Genomic DNA, 24,305 nt, shown 5'->3' with positions numbered 1-24,305 from the left:
CCACACACCCAGTAACTTCCAGCCTTGCAGTCAAACAGAGCCCCAGCCACAGATCCTTCTGCTCCACAAGCACCACCCCTCCTTTTCTCCTGGGTGATTGACCCACGTAAGCTGAGCTGTGAACACCCTGCCCGAATACCTTAACCGGATGGTTTGGGCTTCCCTTCAGTGCCAGACACAGATTTGCCTGGCTGGCAGCTAATTTTTGGCCCCAGCTCAGATCAAATCCTTCTCCCTTCATCAGGGCCTGAAATCCCAGTGCTGCTGCAACCAGCCAGGTCCCTGCTGGCCAGATTTCCACCTGCTATCCCTGCGCTTTATGGCATTCACACGCTCTGTCACACTGGATTACATCCGCTGAGTGCTGTCATCAGGGAGCTCAAATATGGTTCATAAAAGCCTCAAGATGTACCTTTAGAGCAAAATAACAGCAGGGTAATGGGTAGATGCAATGAGGTGTGAAAAAAACCTTGAGGATCAGAGAGAGAGGCTTTTCAAAACAGGATGATGGGGAAAATTCCTCCAAGAAATTAAACATTGCACAATTTGATGGTGTTGAAGAGCATCATTAACCCCCAGCACTTAGGAACTGAAAGATGGACCTAAACAAACAAACAAACAACAACAAAAAAAAAGCATGGAGGAGAGTGATTTAGGATCAAAATCATCATCTTCATTTTTCTTTCTCTTGAGGGATGTTTCAAATTTTCTCAAAAACAGGCTCAAGACTTTGCTTTGAAAAAAACAATGGAAGTCAGAACAGGCTCTTGAGGTGCTGCTGGCCATTAATGGGGCAGCGTTGTGCCCTCTGCCCTGCAGCATGTACAGAGGAGCAGGGACAAGCTGTGCCTCTGCAGAGATGAGGTGGATTTGGGCCCTTCCCTCATCAAAACCCTCAGCCCTACTGAGGCTGGGCAGCCCGAGAGGCAGAGCTCAGCGGTCCCCCAAGGCTGGGCTGGGGGTCACTCGCAGGCAAAGCTCTGGACAGAACTGTCACGAGGTGCCAGCTCGTTTGGGAATGGCCACATAGCACAGCAGGGGGTGATTCAGGCAGCAATGGATTGTTCCTAGCTTGCCATCACTGATTTTATAACTGTCTCATTTTGTCTCAGGCATTACCCTGACCGAAGCTTTGCAGACAGCAAGTCTCAACCAGCCTCTCTGCCTGCAGCCTGGGCTCTTTTTCAAGCACGCAAAGCAGAGGCAAGTGGGAGAGCAAGGGCTGGTTTAGGGCCCTTTAGGATATCCGCAAGATGGGGAACCCAGCACTGCTGCTCCCCAAAAGCCCTTGGTCAGCACTGGCTGACAGGCTCAAAGCATTTCAAGTGAGAAGGAGCTGTGGGGACACGACCTGCAAAGTTGACTGCTGTGTGATCACTTTTCCTTTATTTACTTATTAATAGCTCATGCAATTATATAGGAAAAAAAAAAAATCAAGCAAGACTTACCATGACAATATTAAAAGCATCATTAAACCAAGCACTGGCAACAACCCCTATGCCCAGCAGAGCCAGTGCCAGTCCCTGCACTCCTGTGCCCTTATCACAGACACCTGTCACGCCCTGAGCAGGGCTGAGCGTTGCTCCCAGGGCGATCCCTGCAGACAGCAGCCGCTCCAGCCGTGTCTCTCCCAGGGACCGGGCTCTGTCTGGGCACGTTCCAATGGCTGGAGCTGGCAGGTTGGTTCAATCCAAACTCCTGGGCAGTGGCAGCAGGACAGTGCCCTGCTCAACCCAAACCAGCGAGCCCAGAAGTTCAAAGAGCAGATTCAGCAGATTGGCAAGGGCAGCACTGCCTGGCTGGGGCTCTATCCAGCTCTCCTCTCCGGCTGGACACCGAGGAATCAAGGGACTCGATTTCCCTGGTGTTGAGGAACCACAGGACTCCATGTTTTTCCTGAGGTCATTTCACCCTCTCCAAACTTCACTCCAATTTACAGTCTTTTTCAGCCTGGTGGCAGCAGCCACCCGCACACCGTGCTCCATCATCCCTCACTGCTATAATCCCTGAGCCCAGGGCTGTCTCTCCTCCAAGTATCAAATCCTCAAGACATCTGAACACTTCTCCACCGTGTTCCCACTCATCAGAGCTGCTGCCAAGCACCTTTCCTGTGCATGCTGCATGCTTCCCCAGCTGCAGTGGTGGTGACTGACCTGTAGGCCAGCTCTAGGCTCGGGATGCCACCCGAGGTGACCAGTTCTGCAGCAGGAACACACAAATTCAGTGCTACTGACACTGGCCAGCAGCTGGTATTGGCACGTGTCTGCAGCTTGCAGGGTGGCCATGCTGGGGGCATGACAAAATAAATCCTGCTTGAGCCAGAGGGCACCCCAGCCATCCACAGCTGCCTGCACAGGCACAGGAATGGATGGGGCAGGGCAGCACTGCCCTGAGGGAGTAAGAACCTGCGGGATGTGCCAAAAACCCTGCAACTGCCCCAGTCACAGCAGCTACTGACACTAGTTGGGGGGGGGGGAAAAGCCAAATGTTTCTCCTGCACCACTGTGAACTATGCAAAGGTTTCCAGTGGTGTGGCAGGATAGTCCAAGGACAAGCAGCTAAACAAGTTCTGAGAACTCATATATTAGATCAATTAATCTAGTTGAGGTGTCATCTAAATATTGTCTAATATCTAATAATTAAATTATAATAATCTGTGATCTAAAATACAAACCAAATAGAGGAGCACTGAAGCCCCGTGCTCTTGCAAACCCTTGTTCGACAATGTTCCATCAAGAAGCTGGAGACTGATGCAGAATTCAGCTTTCCCATACAAAAAGAGGTCAGAACTTAAAAGCCTAACTAAATGTTTTCAATATCAGAGCCCTGAGTCATGCCCCAGGAAGAAGCACAGAGTTCCATTTAAGGCTCCCCGCCTTGACAGCTCAGAGCTGCATCTTTGGGGGTTCACCTTCACTTCTTCCTTTAAACTCACTTAAATAGAAAAGGGTTGAGGGGTGTCAGAGGAGGGAGTGCTGGCACAGACACACACAGAGACACCACACGAAGGCTGAGGAAAATGGTAGTATCACACAGCCAGGGAAGAGGGGGTAGCAGCTGTTTCTCAGCCAGCCCTGCAGCAGATTCCATATCATGCTGAGGTTTGCTGTGAGATGGCCACACACCAACTGTACGGGGGCAGAACCCTGCCCAGTCTTCCAGCAAGCACAAACTCAGGCGGAGATGACACAGGGTATCCCCCAGCACTGGGGCATCACCCAGTCATGACACACTGCAGCGTCTTCCTGCATCTGGGACAAACCCTGTGAGCAGAGCCTTCACAAGAACTAGAAATAAATACGGAAATAAGTTTTCCTGGCCTTTTCCTAGCCCAGACATCTTCTGCCACCCACGCTGCTCCCCACCCAGCCCCAGCATGTTGACACAAGCCTGGTGGTTGGGAAGATGAAGGCACAGGAGCTGCTCCAGGACAACAACTGCTGCAGGGGCTGGGAGCCAGCTACAGCAAAAGCTTGTTGAGACATTTTCTGACAGTGAAAAAGAGGAGGTGAACACCGCTCCAGATACAATGGCACTAGGATTATCCTGGAGATGTTAGCGTGAGTTTTGTTTTCAGCTTGGGAAAGTCAATGTCTGCAGCTTCACCAGTGGTCCCCCTACACACCTGATCTTACCCATGGATATTTTGCTCTCCTGCCAAAGGACAGGGTCCTATGGAAGCAAATGCTGCAGCTTCCCCACACGCTGAACTGAATAAGGTCAGCTGGAATAAAACAGAGAATGTGAATGGAGCTGGCCACTTCTTATGTGGGAATAACAACAGCAAGGCTGGCACTGGGATTACTTTCTTATGCAAGGAGAAACTAGGAAACAATTACCAGGGTTTCATAGATTCCATGTCAGAGAAAAACTGAAGGGGTATGAGCAGATGCATTTGTTATATAAAAGACTCATCATTAGAAATGAACATATAAAATTTAATAGCTTGGTTTAAAATACATTTTCAATTAAAAAACAGCAGGCAAAACAACAACAACAAAAAATCAGTTTCATAAAACATACATGACATTGCTCCTACTGTTATAAGACCCGTGTCCCAGCATATCTTATAGTGGAAAACAATCGTCAGATAGAGTTCACATACTTCATTAAGCAGTAAAAAGAAATAACATTCATGTCAATCTTACCTCTATGAAGACTCTAAATCTACTGCCCTGACCCTAGACCAAGTTTCTGTAATAAAACTTCCATTTTCAATAAAAATGTGTAAATATATATATGCATCCTATATATCAGGTTTTTTAAAAAAACTCCCTTGCCATAGTAAAACTTTTCCCGTGACTGCCGAAGGGAAGCCCAAGCAGGAGGCTGCTGCTGGCTGGGTACGAGTCCCGTGGCTGCTCTGCTGGCAGTGGGGCCCTGTACAGGGTGGCAGGTGCTGGCCAAGTCCCTTCAGCATCGTGCTGCACATCAGCCTCCCCTTCGGCCTCGAGCCCATGGTCGTAGATGCATCTGCGTGGAGTTTGCTCAACTCCAGCCACAGGGCAAAGAGGAGAGCATGCAGTGCCCAGAGCATCACCAACCCTCTGTTGGGGCCCATCAACAAAGGAGGAGAAGGAAGGAATACAGGGGGGAATGGAATGAACCAGCTCAGGATTGATACAAATTCCAAAATACTGTATTTTATATAAATCATCAAAAAAGGTGGGGAGGGATTTCAAGTGGTCACCTGGACTCATCACCAAGGGAGAATCAATTACACCTGTGACAGTCCAGAGATACCTTTGCTCAGCCTGGCTCTGAAGACCTTTGATGCCAAACCACTGCCTCCATGGGCAACCTGCTCTTCTCACTAGAGAAAACCGCCTCAACACCCCGCCTGAATCTCTGTGATTTACACGCACTACCTCCTTGTGCTTGCCATGGCTAAGGAGGACACGGGTCAAGGAGGCTGCTCCCATCAATCATCCCACCTGAACATGACCCCTCACCAGCCTAATCATGCAGGCCCTCCTTCTCAGAAGCCATGAGCTCTGGCTGAAGGACCACATGGTCTGAGCCGCGCTGATGAGGCCTCATCACAGAGGCCTCAGCGATGCAGCAGAGCCAAAGGGGGGAGGTCTCCTATTTCTTACAGGTCATGCTCCTGTTGATCAACAGCACCATGAGAGAGCTAAACAATAGTAGGCTACAATCTGTCAACCATTATGTAAATTGTTAATTATTAAGTAAAAGCATATGCTACTTTTCCGGACTATTTCTCCAGTCTTTCCAGGCTGACCTTCAATGTCCTAGGTGAGGTATGTGCAGCTTGGTACTGTCTGAAAATGTTAGAAACTTCTTTCATTACCCAGATCCCTAACTAAAGCTCTGACACTGGACCTGGCACTCACATTCATCTGCTCACTGTGTAAGGGAGGTTTTTGCCTTAGTGCTGCCCTTTAAGTGCTCCTCTCACTTGCTATTAACCAAAGAGTGCCTTTCCTTCATAAGCACATGCACATGATGAGTAAATAGCATAGGGCAGTACTTTTTGGAGGCATCTGGAACTCCCAGCTGGGGCTCAGGATGCCTGCTGTGCCCACCGGGTCTCTCCAGCTCAGCAGCAGGTCCATGGTACATACAGACACCAAGAATGCATAATCTACCTGGAGGCCCTACTCCCTGCTAACACTGAGCCTGCTGAGCCATTTTGCCACCTTCCTCTCTCAAAAGCCTTGCCTGTGCATTTCCAGTTGTTGACATCCTAGGCCTTGCAAGCTGGCTCCATCTAGCCCATGGGTTCATCCAGCCTGAGCTGCTGTACACCGCTAAAGAAAAAAATCCAACCTCCAGAAGACCTTCTTCCCAACCCCCAAACACGAGACTTCAAGAGAAATGCATCTGCCCAGCTTCTCTTGTGAACCAGCTTTCAGACTTGGCCCAAATTACCTCCCAGGACAGCAGTACACAGCTGTTTCAGGATGCAGTGGCAGTTCATGACAGAAACCAAGACTTCCACCACCTGCCTGTGCATGAAGATTTAGGAGACAGCTGCTATCTTTTTCCTTCTACATAGGAAGATCCATGTTTAACAAGCAGGTCTCTTGTGCCTTCTATGAATCTACAAATGTGTGCTCACCTTTGGTGCATGATAAGGGTTTGTCCATTTTTAAATATCTACATTAAATATGTTTTCTCTGTATATGGCATCCTTTTAGATGGGCTTCATCGCATATATTCACGGTATATACAGAACACCATATTTTTTATATATTATATATTGCTTATATGTACACATTTACAAACCTTCAAAAATATATTGCACTTATATACAATATAGCTTCATCTGATGAGAGTTCACACAGTTACTAAGGCGAGTTCTTCATAAGCAAGGCAGTTTTACATTTCCCCCAAATGGCAAGTGATTTCAACAGTCTGCCCTGGTCACAAGTAAACATTATAGACTTTTCTCCAACCTGCATGCAACTCCTACTAGTATCAATTAGTAGTTTTGCAGCTCTCCCTAGCAGAAAACAGTCCAGTAAAACGGTATTAGCTGATAACAGGCTCAAACATGGTTACTGAATAGATAAATAAGACATCACCAGTCTAAAAGGCCACCTTCCAGGAGATTTTCCCTCCCATACTTACTAGTGGTTAATACACTAGTAAAAATATATACATGCTCTCCATTTAATTGCCAATCTTTCCTTGCCCATTTCAAGTGCAAATAAGGTCATGAGCAAGAACACAAACACAAATGTATTAAGCAAAACCACTGCTCTGCTCCCCAGAACAAGTCAAACATCTGGCTTTCTTCTGGAGGTGATTAGTGTTTTGCCCAACATACTGAATTATGGGAAAATGTTCACTTGAGACCTTTGTTTAAAATCCACAGTGATCTGTGATCTTAGATCTCAGTCAGAGTGAGCTTGTAAGATCCTCCAACCTCTTCAATCTGCAGCTGGAAGGTATCTTCATTAGAATAATGTTTCACGATGTTATCATCCATGTTGACCAGAATTCTGGAAAAACAAAATAGATCAAGTATTTTACAGTTCTGCATGCCAAAGAGAGCAAAGGCATTCTCAAACCTAAAAAAGCCTGGACTACCCGAGGGTAACACAAGATCCCTGCTCATCTCTCTCTGACTCACTGCTTCCCATAGCAGATCTGGCTGTTCTGACCCCACTTCTCAGGGTCTGAATAGAAGGATTAAGTCTGGCTTCTGGACCAGGGAGGGAGAGAGATCTTGGAGCCAGAAGAATCCTTCTGAAGCTGCAGGCACCTGGGGCTCTGAATGGGTTTGCTTGTCAGTTATGAACTATCAGCACAAAACCCTACAGAGCTTGCAGAGAAGAAACCACCCATGCTTGGCCACCTCTTTCATTTGCCAGAAAGGTCAATACCTGTGTGCTTGTGTGCACACATGCACACAAAGCTGTGCTTAGCAGTGGTTTACATGTCAGAGATTCTAAGCTTTTGCAGCTGTTCTGGTTGGGTAATTCTGCTATAAAAGCACAGCCCTGGAAGGGTGTAATTTTCTGGCTGGAAGGGGAAGGGGCTGAGACACCAAACTGACTTATAGACAACCCAAGAAAAGTACTGAGAAATTAAAAGACAAAACAAAAGAAGACAATGTTCAGAAACTCAATTACTTATGCTACAAAATAAAAAGATGATGAGGTACGGCCTCTGGGAGAAACAGACACTTCACAACTACGTTCTCTTTAATTTAGCCCACAAAAAGACAACCAAGGTTTAGTAATTGTAGTCAAATGCAGATATAGTGAGCCCAGTCACCACTGGAAGAATTTAACATGGGTTGAAGGAGGTTCTTCATAATTGGGAGTCTTTTAACAAACTGAACTCTTCTCCCTCTGACATGATCAGCTCTGGTTCAAGTAACAATTAGCTCAGAGAGGTTCCCTGACTTGTATTTACCCAGGAAGCCAGACTACATATTTCTATAGGACCCTTCCTATAGTCTTCCAGTCTTCAGCTCTGTGGATGGTGTTGGAATGTGTGTACTTGCGTGCACACACAAAACAACAAATGGCATTCACATATCTGCAGTGCATGGAGGAATTAGACAGCAGATCTGCCTACATGTTTGAAAAAGTTGTTCATATTTTATGCAGTTGTTGCACAGGTACATACTCACCCTTTTTTACATTTTTTGAAGATTTTTCCTATTTTATCAAAAGGAACATCATACTTGTCAGATATCTAGAACAAAAGAAAGAAATGACTGGTGAAGCAAGAAGACTTTTGTCATTGTCTTTCACTACCTATTTTACAGAAAGGAACAACCGCAACAAAAAGCCTGCAAATGAGGACAACTGCTCTGCCCTATACAGGCAGCACTAAATCCCAAACTACAGCGTAAATCTACAGATCAGAGCCCCTTCTTTGCATTTAACTAACTTCCATGCAAAAAATTTAATCATGTTTGAAACCTGGCTACTTGCTTTTCACACAGCAACCTCCTGCCCCTACATTCAAAATCCCACCCATTAAGAGCCCACTCCACACCCTAACTCTCACTCTCTCTTGGCTCTCTGTTCTCTTAGCATACTGAAAACCATTTTTAAATTTAGTGTCAGAGGGATCAAGCGAAAATTAGTCATGACAGTGGCTGAAAGAAGAAAATAGCAACAGAGAGAGGACCTCTGCTGCTAAGGGCATGAGGTGATCAGAAACATTCTCCTTCCCCAGCAGGGTGACATCAGTGTGGAGTCACAGCCACTGACCATGGCACTTCACTGCACAACCGCCAGAAAGGGGGGAGCTCAGTAACCTGAGCCTGGTTTACTTTGGCAAACTGCTCTATCACACCAATACACTGTTTTGACATGCAATGTACAGGGAGATTCCCCCAAGCTACAGCAGTGAGCACTTGGTTCCTTGCTTTAATAAATTCAAGTGAAACGACGAAGGTGCAGCTTTGCTTCAGGACCATGGGGTAAGGGAGGACTTTACAGCCTTCAATCCCTCTCTCCGTTAGCCTCCACCCTCCAGCTGCCAAAGCCTCACAGCCAGGAATAAATAAAGATTCTGGTTACAGAACTATCTCTACAACCCAAAGGTTAATGGCCAGACCTGCCTGTACATCCCCCAAGCCCCTGTTCCCTGAGCAGAGGCATTAGTCACAGAAAGACAGAGAGAAACGTCAGTTTTGAGCTCATGCCAAACATGACGCCATTCCTTGGACTTAAGCTCTGTACTTCCCTTGCTCTGTAGCAGCAGGGATAGTGGAAGTCTATTTTGGAAATCAAGCACCAGAGAGCAATTACACACGTGTGCACAGATATATAAAAGTCTTAGCAACACAGAGAAGCTGGGACTTGGAGCTCTGCATTACTGGCTTTTGAAAGGGCAGTGAAGGGCTGCAAACATGGCTTTGAAAGGCTGAAATAAACCCAAGCCACTGGACATGTTCTGAAAATCACTCCATTTCCTAATAAAAGCACCCTCTCTGACAAGAGGAACATCCAATCATCAAGGTTGACACACCTGGATCTTCAGGAAGGCTTCTTACACCCAGACCCCACAGATGTGGGGTAAAGTACATAAAAGACAAGCTTCCTAAATTCCCTTAATAATAAATTAAAGCATTATTTGCATTAATTTCCATGTTATTGAAAGGAAATCTTCCTTATTCTTCCTATCCAGAAGAGCAGAAATATGTGGACACAAGCTGTGACAAAGTGTGACTGGCTAGTGTGTAAGGACTGGGTAGCCAGGGCTTTTTCTCAAGGATTATAAACCAACCTCATCACTTACCGCTTCCATGAGGCCTTTCAGACATGGTGTCTTTAACATTAGTGCATCAAAGACTTCCTCTGACTCTTTTCGGACATACAGCAACACTGGAAAGCAATATGAGAGGAATTAACTGTGCAATTGCTTCTCAGGAAAAATCTGAATCCCACACTGGCTAAACACACAGGGACATCCACTGAGGATCTTATGAAGAAATATGCATACATACATTCAATATACAGTTAAGACTGTAGCACAAACACACACAGCTAGGTTAGCTCAAGACTTACTTCTTGCACATAAAGCCACTCAAGCATCTTTATTGTCAAAATACTTTTGTATTTTCTTTATTTTCTCTATTGTTAGGGAAAAAAGGTCATATTTGAAACAAAGAAAGGAGTAATACAAAACACAACTCTTTGAGACCCTTGGGTTCCTCCATATCATAGCCAAAAGACTTTTCACAATCAAATTATTTGACAGATGCTATCACAGCAGGTGAAGCCATCCTGCCCACCTCCTAATTTTTAAATAATTTATTTGTACAGTTCTGTGCTCCTCCTACGCTGTCTCTACGCTTCCTACCCCTTGCTGTGTTTCAGTAATACTCTTATCACCAGAGCTGACATACAGTGCAGGCTTGGTCTCCTGCTAGGAGGAGAATGAAAGAGCAAGAACCCCAATTAGGTGAGCATCCCTAGCGTTCTCAAGCTAGCAGACTCATTGCATGTAACATCAGCCTCATTTAAAAACTGCATTAAGGCTGAGGAATAAGCCAGGAGAGCAAGAAAGCTTGGACTTTAACAGCTTTGCTGTCTTTAATCCATCTTCTAATGACTAGGTATTGCAGCCTGGATTGTTTGCAAGGGTTCATCCGCCACAGCTTTGACACACCTGCAACATGGAACAATAACTGGCATTTCTAATGCAACAAGGTGAACTCAGGACAGCCCAGCACCTTGATGCACTGCCCAATTTACCCGCTAAAGGCAGGTTTAAAAAGGGAGGACTGTAGATTTGAAAAAGGAAGACAGTACACGTACTCTCAGTTACAGCACAGGTCAGATGAGAGTCAGCCAAAGGAGAGAGAATCCCATGGGCCTTTTTTTATGGCATATAGCAATATGAAAACACTAGAAGTCTCATTTCCTTCTATAACATTCATCCTTCCCTACTAGTTTACCCAGACTGGACAAGTGAAGCCCCATCATGGTCAGATTTGCTAGACTTAGCATTTGCTGCTTCATAGGTTTAATACTGCAAACTTTGTTGCAGTCCTTCCAAACACAACAATCATCAAGCAGGTACACCACCTCCAACACCCCAAAGAGACCTCTCATCTCCTTCCACAACACCACAGCAACATTGACATTGAAAAGACTGAAACCCAGTTAAAAATTAGCAGAATATTCCTTTAGCCTTGCTTTCAGAGAAGAACAACCCATTTCCTGGCACCATGAAAGATGCAACAATTTTATACCAGAACCAGTTCTTGGTGTTCATTACTTGAAGCCTGGAGGAGATTTCCAGAGTATTTTGTAGCAGATTACATGATGAATTCTCTACCCCAGTCCATTAGGGGTACTTGTAAGCTGCTCAGCTCATCTTGACTCTCTTTCCTTATAGGTTCAGAGCCCATTACTGTCTGAGCTGGCAGAAACCCCCAGAAAATCTCCCAATGTAAAATATTTGCACAGCTGAACCACATCTTTATACATGAACTGTCACTACTCAAGGCAGAAAAAATAGTCTAAAGTATTCATCAATATGAATTTAAAAATTCTTTAACCTCAGATGCATCCCTCTATCCTGACAGATATATACTCCAAAAATTCAATCTCTGAATGAAGAAAATACCTCTTTTTGGCTCTTCTATTCTGCCCATCTTATTTGGAGTAGCAATAAAGTCCTCTTCACCAATATAAGCTCCTCTCTTCAGGTTGGAGCTGTCATTGACAAGGCAAAAAGTTAGCAGTGGTACAATTACAGGGACGTATCCCTCTGTCTGAGGGTAAGGTGTCAGGAGGTTGAAGGGCAGCTTTTACCTTTCACCCTCCAGTTCTTCTGATGCAACAGGAAGGACCTTTAAAAACAAAGGGGAGATTTTGTGATTATTTTATCCGTAACTAGAATTAATTTTCTCTTAGAATCTTTCAAAGGTAAATCAAATGACTCTGACTCCAAAAGCCAGTAAACATCTTCTTGATCTTTTTTGATATAAAGTAATAAATGCTCTCAAATGAGTGACAGGAACAAAGAGGAGCTAACCAGTGGACTGGTGTAGAGTCTTCTGACAAAACTCAGCATCAGGGCCCTTGTAGAAAAACATGCTGGAATGTCAGCCTTATGGATACAAGTTCATTCTCCATCCTTGCTAGGAGTTCAGGCAATACTCGTAAAAAGTAAGGTTTAGATTATGTTAAGAGCATGGCAGAACTCCTGGCACAGCAAAGTTCAAGATTTTGAAACCTGGTTGCATGCTAATTTTTTCCCTTCCAGTTTCTCGTAAGCTGGAACTTTCCAGGAACACTGAGGCAGGGCGCTCTGGCAGCGGATCACAGAGCTGACACACGCCAGCTCCACAGGATGGATTTTCAGCCTGCAGCAGGCATCTGGAGGAGTCTGCGCTGTACAACAGCACACCAGGATCCCAAGGGATGTTACGAGAGAAAACCCCTGCAGTTCACGCAATAGAAATGCTATGGAAAAATGCTTTCAGGTTCAAAGAAACTGGACTTGATAGGAAAATAATTTGATGGTGAAACACCCCCAGTCAACTCCAGCCAATGTGTCTTGAAGCAACATTGCTTGCCCACATGAGACTCAGCCTGTATTTGATTACAGCACTGATGCAGTCTGACATTTCATGTGCACATATGCACACACAGCATCCCAGGCCTTTTGCAAATACACCTCAGAGCCTCTTCATCCCCACACCCACGAGCTTTACTCACGTGAGCCCCACGCTGCAGGTTTGCAAAGTGAACATCAGGGATGAACAGGACAGGCTGAGTGTCTAGGTCCATGAAGGGCTTGAAGATGGTGATGTCGGTACGTTTGTGTGAGGGAAGCATGGGCACTTTGACATCAGAAACTGTGGAGACAGAGATTGGGATACAGGACACTGAAGGCCCCGATGGAGCCCTACATCACTTAAAAGGTACATACCCTGCTGAACAAGGGTATTCCGCAGTCAGGGTCAAAGCAAAAAGCTCTTTTGAGAAAGGACTTTGAACTTTGGTTGTCTACCTCTCAACTGAAGGCCTGGGCTCTGAGAACTTTTTTCACAGAGTGGTCAAAGCTTTCTCCACCTCTCCAACTGAGTGGCTCAACTTTGTTTAGATATTAGTAAGGATGGACAATAACCTGGCACTCAGCCCAAGAGAGGAACCGAGGTCTTCCATGTACCAAGTAAGCCATCCAAACAGAGTGCAAAAACTAGTCCCTGCCCTACCTTCTTCCTCTCCATTCCCTCAAAAGCTTGCTGGTGTTCCTATGCCAGGATGATACAAAGAAGACAAAGGGACAACTTGCATGTTCCCAATTGGGAGCATCTTAAAGAGACAGCACCAAGGCAGCACTATACTACAGAGGTAGTACAAATACTGGTTTGTGCAAGTTGTTATATTTAAAGTTACATATTGATTCCATGCTTCCAAGTTTCACATTCTGGCTCCTTTCATTGTTCATCCTGGTTACCTCAAGGTGCCAGCCCCTAGTCCACCACCCTAGGATCAGAACTGTCTCCCACAGAGCCCTTTAGCTCTCACAATGTACCAGCTGATGTGACACAACCCACCAAGAGGACAGACTTCATCCACAAGACCCTCTGAGGAGAAAGCGAGGTGCCTTAAACCACATTTCAGACACATTCATGTCAAACTATCACATTTGAATACTTTATTTTACCAAGTGGAAGCATATTTATCTGAGGTCAAAACAACTGCAAACAAAAAAATGTTTTTCAAACAAAACCATTTCTCATGTCCTCAGTAGAAAATATGCTATTTTTTCCTTGGAAAAAAATTTTTTTAAAAGATTGCTGAATTTTTGTAAAAATAACTTTGACCAAAAGCCACCAACTGTTTCTGCTGTTGAAGAGTTCATCTACCCGTGGCATTTGTGATCATGGAGGTGAGTATAACAGCTTATGGCTTCAAGGAATCAAAAACTTCTCACGTAAGAACTCAAAGGCCAGAGATCATATTTTCCAGGAAAGTAAGGATCACACTGGGCTAAGCCCAAGCCTAGAAAATTAACACTGGAAAGCAGCTTTTGTAAAATCATAAGATCCTGGGAAATGTGTACTGAACCTGCTTTCCCTTTCCAGGAAAGATGCAAAGGGCTGCATGCAGTAATCTTTTGAGAGCCACTGGAGCTACTACGTTTGTGAAATGCTAACGGTGTGCTAAACCCGCCTCTTGTGACGTACTTTGAAAAAAACCAAAAACCCAGCCCTTTCCACAACTTCCCTTGAGCAAATAGGTTCCCTTCAGCATTATCTTCTAAAGCTGCTCCAGCAGCCTTTACCTGCTGCATCAGGAAAATCCTGCCTGGCGAGCTGAGAGGTGCATGCTGGCTGAACCAGTCAGGCTGTTAATAGCAGAGCAAGCGAGAGCACGTGCCTGCCCCGTGCCAAAAACAGCCAGATGTATCTTCCTCTAAGCAGCTCTGCTGGTGAATAACCAGTCATCCACACACAGGATCTGTCATCTGCAGCAGCTAAAGGAAGATGCTCAGCAGGAAGAAACTCCTCCTCCTTTGAGTACTACAGTGCAGAGGTCTCCATATGCTTCAGACATGCAGAAACTTTGAAATCGCTCGCTAAGGACCACTTTGCTCTAGAGGAGCCAGCACAGGGCTGAGAGCCTGGACGCTCAGTCTCAAGGCTGCCACAGCCTTGCTGAGGAGTTGCAAACACATTTTTAATGTAAGTTAAAGCCCAAGTTTAGGATCAGGCTGAAAATATTTGAAACTGATCATTCTCACTGCCACCTGGATTGGGAGGTGTCATAGTTATTAACCCATGACAGGAGGGGCTCCAGCACTGGCCAAAACTCCCCCCCTCACCCACCACTTCAACTGCTACAACCCATACCTGACTGAATATGCAGCAGGACCCTGTCTTGGACAGAAAGAATATACAGAATATACAGAATGAAGCCCTAAATGACCTAGTGTGTTGCAAAACACAATGACTGTTCCATAAGGAACTGCTTAAATCAAGCACAGGTCCATAGAGGATAAAAATTGACTTGAGAGTTCTACTGCACAAGCTATTTGTAGCCAAAATGAAATCCAATATTTAAAGTACTGATAGAATAAGTTCTACTTACAGGCATTCAACTGAGAGCTGGGATCAGTGCACTTGCCTTTTCTTTTGCTTTGCTTTCGCTCTTCATCCCTGATCTTCCTCTCTGCTCCCTGTCAGCCAAGAGATTAAGGGAAAGAAATGGGGAGTGAAGAAGAAGGGAGGAGAGGAGAGAGAAAGAGAAGGTATTTTTAATTTTTTGAGGTTTTTTTCAGCTGCAGAGGAACACCAGGAACACCCATTCTTCCAGATGCATTTGTGGAGGTCAATTCCACAGTACCTGAGCTGCAGGTTTGCCAGAGTGTACCAACTTTGAGATCTGCCTACTTTTGAGTCCTATTATCTAATGAAATCCAACAACCATATCCAAGACACAAACACTTGCTTTTCTTTCAAGTCAGATGAAGATACAATGACAAAAGATACCCACACCTATAACGTTTGTATAAAGCGTTAGACAAAAGCATAGTTGAAGTGTTTAAAACTATAAAGAACTGCAGGTTCCCCCAGTTTAGGAGTTCCCTTGATTGTCATTAAAATCTACAGAAGTCACACCACACTTGGATCACCAGGTGCAAGATACCTCCTGCACATTTCCCACAGAGCCTGCAGCAGTTGCACCAGTCTTCACTGAGCTCAAGCTGCAGACGGGCACTGCTTTAAAGCAGGGATTATTTCTTCTCTTTTCATCAGGGTGAGGCCATGGCGCAATCCAGATGCCATAACTGGGCTCATGCCTGCACTATTCCCGGCCTTCCAAACCAAGTTGCAGAGGGAACAGTGCAATAATGCCATTTTTTCTGCAAGGTGAGGACAGCTATGATGGAGAAAGAAAAGCAAGGAAGAAGCTTTGGAATAGTGTTTATTCCTCCAGCTCTGCCCAGAGCTCACATGTGACTGTGGGTTAAGTCAGGGATGTCACACTGCCAGCTGCATGAAGTGATAAGCTCACAGGAGATCCTCAACATTCATTTTTCCCATGAGAGTGGCGAGGCATGGAACAGGCTGGCCAGAGAAGCTGTGGATGCCCCATCCCCAGAAGTGCTCAAAGCCAGGCTGGATGGGGCTTTGAGTAAGATGGTCTCATGGAATGTACCCCTGACGATGCCAGAGATCTAGACTAGATGACCTTTAAAGGTGCTTTGCAACCCAAACCACTCTGTGATCATGCAACTGAAAGAACAGCCTCCACGTTGCTGCCCATTCACATCAATGCTCCAGCAGCCTGGCACCCACTCTTTCCTTCCAACAGCATCTCAGTCATTTGTTTCTACCATCCCATGAAAGCCTTCCCACCGCACTGCCATCGCTACCAGAGTGACAGCAGATCCCAGCGGGCAGCACAAGCTCTCGTCTGTGAAACCCTGTGTTTAACTCTCCTCATGGAGATGCATAGCTGAGGTACCATTCAGAATAGAGTAGGTCTTCTTCCTCTGGGACAGGTCAGCCCCATCCCTGCTCAGCCCAAATACTGCCAGGCCAAGCCTGAAGGAAGCTTGTGCCATAACATTCTACAGGATGACACCATTACACCCACACTGCTTTACTCAGGTCCTGACACCACACAGGAGTGGAGGAAAACCAAACATCCCCAGCACTGCAAGCACAGCCTTGACAAAGGAATACAGGAGATATCTGTGTTGGGTGGCCACAACATCTTAATTTTCTGCTGGTTTGCAGGTTTTTTTCCAACAGGCCTCCACACCATAGACTTGGCCCTCCATGAAGAAAATACAGGTAACAGAATTTCTGCAGGTAAGAGTGGTCACAGGAGGACAAACATTCAGGGCTGTAACAGGTATGGATATTATAGTAACAATGGTCCTGGAAACATTCAAAAGCAGCTGGCTGATTACATACAATTCAGTACAGGGCAGAAAACAGTTGCTCCTCCTGAAATACAAATGCTCTTACAGGAGCCTGGAGCAAGCAGCCAGCATTAGGGTCCATGAGTACATGGGGTTCGTGCATGATATGATAGCACGCAGGGGCTACAGGGATGGGTTTTCTGAGGGGATGTTTATTCCAAGAAGCACCTTCCCTCATGCCCAACAGAGCAAATACCAGTCAGCTTAAAATGGCCAAGGCCCATCAGCTGTGGTGGTAGTGCCTCTTGGGCTTGTGCATTTAAGAAAGGGGAAAAGTGTTCTGCAGCAACAGTCAGAAGCAAAGTGAGAATATGTGAAAGAAACAGCTCTGCAGATCTCAAAGTCAGTGCAGAAGGGGGAAGCCAGGCACCAGAGCAGAGATTCTCCTGCAGGCTGTGGTGCAGCCCATGGTGAGGCAGCTGTGCCCCTGCAGCCCTTGGAGGTCCATGGGGGAGCAGAGATCCACCTGCAGCCTGTGCAGGACCCCACAGCAGAGCAGAGTGATGCCCAAAGGAGGCTGTGATTCCATGGGAAGTCTGTGCTGGAGCAGGGTTCTGGCAGGACCCGTGGCCCCATGGAGAAAGGAGCCCATGCTGGAGCAGGTTGGCTGTCAGAAGTTGTGTCCCCATGGGGCACCAACACGGGAGCAGCCTGTTCCTGAAGAACTGCACCCCATGGAAGGGACCCCCACTGAAGCAGCTTGTGAAGAGCTGTAGCCTGTGGGAAGCGTTCATGTTGGAGAAGTTTGTGGAAACTGTCTCCCAAGGGAGGAGCCCCACACTGAAGCCAGGGAAGAGTGTGAGGAGTCCTCTTCCTGAAGAGGAAGGAGCATCAGTGATGTCTGAAGAACTGACCACAGCCCCCATTCCCTTGCACTGCTGCAGAGGACAAGGAAGAGAATTAGGGAGTGAAGTTGAGCCTGAAAAGAAGGGAAAGGTGAAAGGAAGGTACTTTAAAATTCAGTTTTTTATTTTATTATCTTATTTCGACTTACATTTCTCCTTCCTTTCTTTCCTCCCCTTTTAATTCAGGTACAATTTACAATTAGAATTATCTGGAGGAATAAATCTGGAGAGTAAGTCAAAAATCTCAAAGGGAAATAAAAGATGCACTGGCATTACTATATTTGCTGAAATTTCTGCCATAGCTTGAAGGAAGCCGTTGGAGTCTATATGCTGACTACACATCTGCCTTTTTATTAACCAGTTTGTCTTATTAGCAGTGGCACAAGCCTGTCAGTCATTTTTGCATTGTGTCAGTAATTGATTGGACAATTTGGCATACAAAATCCCCCCGACCCTGTAGCAAGTCTGTTCTCCCTGTATTGTAGAGAAAATAGGTTGATAGCACACAACAGTTCCAGATTACTTGGGCGAAAAATCATTAGATGACATTTGCTTCAGTCTCATCTTGCAATAGGCAAAAGAAAATAGAAAAAGAAGGAAAAATAAAGGCCTGAAGAAATCTCATGAGACCCAAGCCTCTTAGGCTTATTGGCAAGTCTTCAAGATGGCTCTGGAGAGCCTTTGCTATGTCCCTGTAAATTCTTTGCAGAAAGTATCACAACAGAAACAGCTACAGGCTGTGCAGGAATGCAGAGGAACCCAGTTAAAAGCCTACAGATGGACAACAGAACATGGCAGGGTGAGTTAATGAAGGGCTACAGCAGGAGCACAGTGCAGAGCACCATGTATTTGGGGAGATAAGCAGAGACAGAACAACGGTGCATGAGGTCAATCTTTGTGTCAGTGTCCTAGGGAGCACCAGGCAAGAGCACACAGTGGTCTGCCAAAGCCAGCACAGGACCAGAGAGAGGTTACAGCCCTGCCTCAGCCCGGCAGCTGCATGGAGAGGCATTTGAGGTATCACCTGAGAGTCTGCCCTATGAAGATGGAGTTTGGATTCAAAGAATAAGAGCCCTATATCAAGCAGGGTATCAGTAAAATTGGAAGCCAACATGGTTCACAGCAATCAAAAGGACTGGGGAAGTCCAGGAAGCATTTATCATGGCCAAGAACAATCTTGGTCACTCTGAAAATAACAACATTGCACATTACTTGCCCTGGACCTTCAAAAGACTGCTCAGGCAGGAACAGGTTATGAGGATTGGGAAATTTCCTTTCCTTGCAAACTCAGTTAAGTTTGTACAGCTGCTTTCAGCTCAGCTTCTGCTGTTTCTTTCACAGCCTTTGTTGAATACTGGTTTTGGAAAAGGCATTAATTCTGTGTGCTAAATGCACACAGAACTGTCAGAGCTGTCAAATTATAGCACCTACCCACCTTGTATATGGGCTTTTTTTATGCTGCTGTATCTCACCATGGTAAATCTTCTTTTCATAAACTCTGCCAAGTTATTGGTTTGGGTTTTTTTGTAACAAATGCCGTATGAAAACATGAAGAAATTTAAAAGGACCAACACAACAGAACTTGGGCAAAAAGACAAGCCTACACTTGCTCCAGTCAATGGCAATGATTTCTCCTGCTGAAGGCTCTTCCCAGTGTCAGTCTGCCACTGACTGACCTTTCTCTAAAGCCAATGCTCAGGAACACTTGGCACTCCAGCATTTTGAGAGCAGCAAATTTATTCGAGGTCATCATAACATCTGTGAGCCAAGTAGAAGGGGTTGAATTTTTTTCCTTGCAAAGGCTAAACACAGACAGGACTTCTCATGGAGCCAAAATAGCAAGTGACACAATTAGGGGGGAAAAAAAAAAAAAGAGTGCTGCTAAGCTGTGGAGCAGCTTCCAAAACAGTCACTGGCACATTGATCCAAGCTTACCTTGTCACAGAAGACTTTAATTTGGCAGTAGGCTCTGTGGACAGGTTTGTTACTCCTGTTATTGTAGCTGTAAGTGTCGATCTGAAGATTCAGGGGCAGGCCTTTAACTCCCTTCTGAGAGGAAAAATCTGTGCTGAGGCAGTTCACAGAAATGAAAACCTGCAGAAGAGGAAAGCAGCAGCTGTCAGTAGTGACACACAGAGTCTTGGCTGACCACTGAGCAAGGGATACTCGGGGAGTGCCAAGGCCCAAATGCTGGTCATTGCCACGACAAGCAGCATCTTCTTTCTTCTGAGAGTGGTAAAATCCCCAAGAAGCAATGTAACATTCTCTAGCCGTTACATAAGCCATTGGAGGGGACAAAACCACTTTGTCCAAAACAGATTTCAACAAACTCTCCAAACTTTAGGAAGACTCCACCCATCTTTCCACCCAAGAACTCTCAAATGCCACCATCAAAATTTTAGCAAAAGGAATGCTCCTACAATCAATCCTCACTGCTCAGTGGCATCTTGGTGAGAACACAACCGTGTTCCAAAAAATTCATGTTATTCTGGGTAAGTTAGATCTTTCTGTGAGTTTTGCATAAGCACAGCTTATGCTAGAAAGTACTAGGTTGAGGTTTTTTTCTAAAGGCTATTAAAAGCTTTTTAAAAATATTAGGCAACATGTAATCTTTAAACACAGAAATAACACCATTATTCCAGTGAAGGTTTCTCAGCTTTATACTAAGTTGAACACTACTTTGAATATTCATTAGTAAGACCTGCAATACCCTGTGAACATTCAGATGGAAAGGGGAAGAAAAATATTTCCATTATTCTTACAAAAAAAATAATTACAAGGAAAACTAATTGCATGTTTGAACATACCTAATTTCATTTTTCATAACTGCTTGAAAAAACAACAAAAAAACCCTCTCAAAAACACAGATCGCACGCAACCAGAGAACAAATCCAATGCTGCTTAACAGAATAAAAAATATCCTTAAGCGGGTATGAGCAGACACACCAGAGTACTTTGTATCTAGATAATGGGCTTGCAGTGTGCCAGACTTTTCTGCCAACACAATGCCTATTACCGGCACATCTCAGAAGCTGTAAGGATTAATTACCAGGAATTTACGAGCCACCAAGATCTGCAACGGCTTCTCTCCCCTCTGCCTGAAGAATAAAGGCTGGGAACACATTACTTTAAAATATAATCAAAGCCTTGGGAGCCAGAAGCCCCTTCCCAGAGATTTTGCAGGAGCACCATCCTAGGACCCGATGGCTCACTTAGGTGGTGCTTCCACCAGCGCCACTTGAGTCCCGGCAGTGAGCTGGTGCCACCTCCCGGAGCTGCAGAGGCTCACACAGGCTTGGGAAAGCCACAGGCTTTGGCTTTGCTAAGCGCTGCTTATCAAGGTCCTCTTCGCACAGGTTCTGCAACATCCTTTACCAGTTTTAACAACGATGGGAAATAGAAATGCAAAACCTTGATCTGGTGGTAGTTTATAACCATTGGTTTTTTCCCTGCCATGTATAATACAGCTGTATAAAAAGCCGGGGCAGGGAGGAAAAATAGTGCAGGTGAGTGACTTCTCTTGTAATAACTTGTCTGAATACTGAGGATTCACATGCTGCTTCCTGAAGCCTGTGTGTCCTGAGAAGGCAGCACAGTTGCTCGGCAAACAGCCCCCCTACTCCCACGCCATCCCAGAGATTCCAATTCCAGTGTCCCCAGCAAGTCCTGCTGTGCCAAGGGACAGGGAACGTGTGAAACACCACCCAACCCAGCAGAGTCAGCAGAGCCCCAGCCCTGAGGCGCGCTGCTGCCTCTGCGCGGACTCAAGCCAGGGACAGGCGCAGGACGCAAGGTGAGCTGGTGGTCAATGCCTGCCCACCCTCCAGCCTGTGCCCCAGCATCCCAAACCTGCATTGCTCCAAGACAACTTTTTGTGAAAGCACTAAATACATCTCAAATCACAGTCAGGAAAATTATTTTAAAATAAGCTGTTTGCAGTCTTCCCCAGACTAACCCAAGGATGGCTTTACCCGCTTTTATCCACCCCACTTCCCTTTCTGCTACCTTTGGCTTTACAAGGGCATTTTTGCCTGCAGTGCTGGTACTCCCTTGGGGAAAGCTTCAAGGAGTTTGAAGAGCTGTTCTCACCAGTTGGGAGCTTGGTAATCAGATGTATGCACAGCCTGAATAATTACAGTCCCTGAGCAGGGGTTTTGTTTTTTAAAAGACCCTCAACTCTGGTGTTTGCATATTTTTACATTTTAAATTTTAATTTTAAATGAACTTACACTGAATATTCACTCAGCTCATTTCTGTATGAAAAAAATTACTAAATTCTTTAAGAAAAACATGACCAAGCAGTCACATCAGCAGGTCCATCAACACCTTGAAATTTCTGTGAAATCTCTCAAGTGAGTTTCTGGACACCGGAAGATTCAGTGTGCCGCATCAGTCAGCAGTTCCCTAGCACATGGTGTCACTTCTCTTCTGAGACTTCATGTTTTCAGCTTTTATGGCTTACCAGCCACACAAAGCCTGCTGGGCTAAAGGTAGGAGAGTTGGTCTCAGCACAATAGACACATTACTACAGCAGAGCTGCACAGGTATCTCATGGGAATTTAGGATTGCCTGTCAGATGACAAAGATTATCCTCCTACTTTAGAGCCTCCTCATTTGATTAGCTTTGGCTTTAAGGAGCTGACTTCATTTTCATGCCATTTAAATCTTCAGGACTCTAGGCAGGGGATGACAACTAAAACCTAATCACATCTCTGAAGCAAGAGAGCCAGCCTGTCTTCTCCTGTTTGTACTAAACCATTTCAGTTCAAAAGGAGCATCTACTTCTTCCTACCCATCCTGTAACTCCTACTTTTGAGCAACTTCAGGTTGCCTCAAGTTTCACAAAACAGAATTTTAGCAAACAGCTTTTCTAGTTTGGGCTAAGACAGTTTCAGCCAGGTTCTTCATGTACAGGAACATTTGACTTACATTAGAAATTAAATGTGAGGCCAAGTGACTGCATCAGCTACATCCCCACCCCAAAATTGCCAGAAGAAAGAAAAACATAACCGCAGAAGTTGCTCTGCGTCTTCAGCCTGCTGAGCAAGATTCCTTTTCATGTGTCCAACCTATTTTTCTAAGGGCAGTTCCGCATTCTCAGCTATATTAAGATTTGTTGTTGCTTAAAAAAAAATAAATAAATTTTCATCTCACCTCCCAAGATTCAACATAAAGACAGCACTTAAAAATAGAGCACTGTCAAGCCTGGGCACTTACAAACATGAGTCAAGCCCTCAAAAGTTACGCACACTTTCTTTAAAACTGAGATTTGTAGAGGGATTAGAAACCTGTTCTTGAGTTATTTTGCTTGCTTGGCAGTTGAGCCTCTAGTCTATATTTGACTACATCATACTAGGCTATCAGCTATCCAGGCTTTTCTCTCTAACCAGAGACAGGCTTTATTTTCCCTTTTTTTTCCTGTTCATTTTTTCCATGCTCTTCCTAACTCCTTTTAACGAAAGCTGAGATACTCATTGAGGCAAATGGCTCCACAATGGTGCATTCTCAGATAAAATCAAACAGCATGAAAACTGTGAGCTGCTACAAACTGCTAGCCTCCCACACCTGGCATTCCCCCAACACTCTTGAGCCTCCTTTCCCCAACACCATGCTGGGTTTCCTGCCGCCTTTGGGGCAGCCCACAACAAAAGACTGAAGGCAGAAGGATTAAAGCAACTCCTCTGGGATCATGCTGAAAGTTAGCGTGGGAAGAAGTCAGACCTCATGACTTCTGTCTGCTTTAACCATCCGACCCCTCAAACCCCTCCTCACTCAAGATGGGAGGAACACACAGTTCCTACATTCAAATCCACGAGAAACAATCTTCCATTTTAATAATGCAGAAAAAAAAAAAATTAATCTGACAGCTCTGCCGTATGCCCTCAAGGAAGGGCAGCAGAGACAGCCAAGTTCTTTCCACACAGCACCCTTTTTTTAACAAGATCTGCCTTTCAAACAAACCAGGAAAAACAGACATAATTAAAGGGCAATCAAAGCACTGCAGGAACCTCTCTGTCAGCGAGATGAAAGATGCCTTTTTTAAATGAAGGCTTGCATACCCAGATCTCTTCTCCTCAGTTTATCTTGGACACCGTACTCTTTTGTCACACAAAAAGCACTAGCAATTCTGACGAGTCCAAAGGCTACATATGCAGCAGCTTTAGATGAAATGTCACCTCGTGCAGGCTCATCTGCCCAGCTGGAAAGGAGTAGTGTAGGTTCTCATCCACTGCAGCCAGGGCTGCCACAGGCAATGGGGAGCAACTTGTGTTAGCACACCATGAACTCTGACCAGTCAGAGCAAACACAGGCATGGGTGACACTATCCTGCAGAGTCCTGTACATCCTTCTGGATAAGGACCTACACAGGCAGACTTGAGACTTTTCCAGGCTGATCACCTCACTCCATATTCATTTCATTTCAAGAGAAGGCAGGTAAATGGTATTAACTCCTCCTCTTTTTGATCCTCTGTATTTCTGTGTCCAAAGGATTTTAGACATTACCCATCAATCAAAGTCCATTGGCTATTTCTTTCTCTATTGGGAATTCAGATAAAAACTTTAGCTATTTCT

General features: G+C 45.2%; 1 protein-coding gene across 2 annotated transcripts in view; it reads right to left on the bottom strand.

Moving 5' to 3' along the window:
- Positions 1–3,949: 3,949 nt before the first annotated feature.
- GRHL1 (grainyhead like transcription factor 1) overlaps positions 3,950–24,305 on the bottom strand; it is a 40,364-nt gene continuing 20,008 nt past the window's right edge. Inside the window, exons 9-16 of one of the 2 annotated variants that reach the window (XM_040060513.2) lie at positions 19,668–19,826; positions 15,045–15,132; positions 12,663–12,802; positions 11,754–11,791; positions 11,566–11,654; positions 9,730–9,815; positions 8,108–8,172; positions 3,950–6,968 (exon numbers count right to left, since the gene is read on the bottom strand). In XM_040060513.2, the coding sequence (XP_039916447.1) occupies positions 6,854–6,968; positions 8,108–8,172; positions 9,730–9,815; positions 11,566–11,654; positions 11,754–11,791; positions 12,663–12,802; positions 15,045–15,132; positions 19,668–19,826 (780 nt within the window). In that variant the 3' untranslated portion in view covers positions 3,950–6,853. The remainder of the gene's footprint in view (positions 6,969–8,107; positions 8,173–9,729; positions 9,816–11,565; positions 11,655–11,753; positions 11,792–12,662; positions 12,803–15,044; positions 15,133–19,667; positions 19,827–24,305) is intronic. The other variant, XM_040060512.2, reaches the window with a different exon arrangement.

This window comes from Hirundo rustica, chromosome 3 (assembly GCF_015227805.2).
Source record: "Hirundo rustica isolate bHirRus1 chromosome 3, bHirRus1.pri.v3, whole genome shotgun sequence".
NCBI lineage: Eukaryota > Metazoa > Chordata > Aves > Passeriformes > Hirundinidae > Hirundo > Hirundo rustica.
This window is presented reverse-complemented; position numbering and strand designations above follow the sequence as displayed.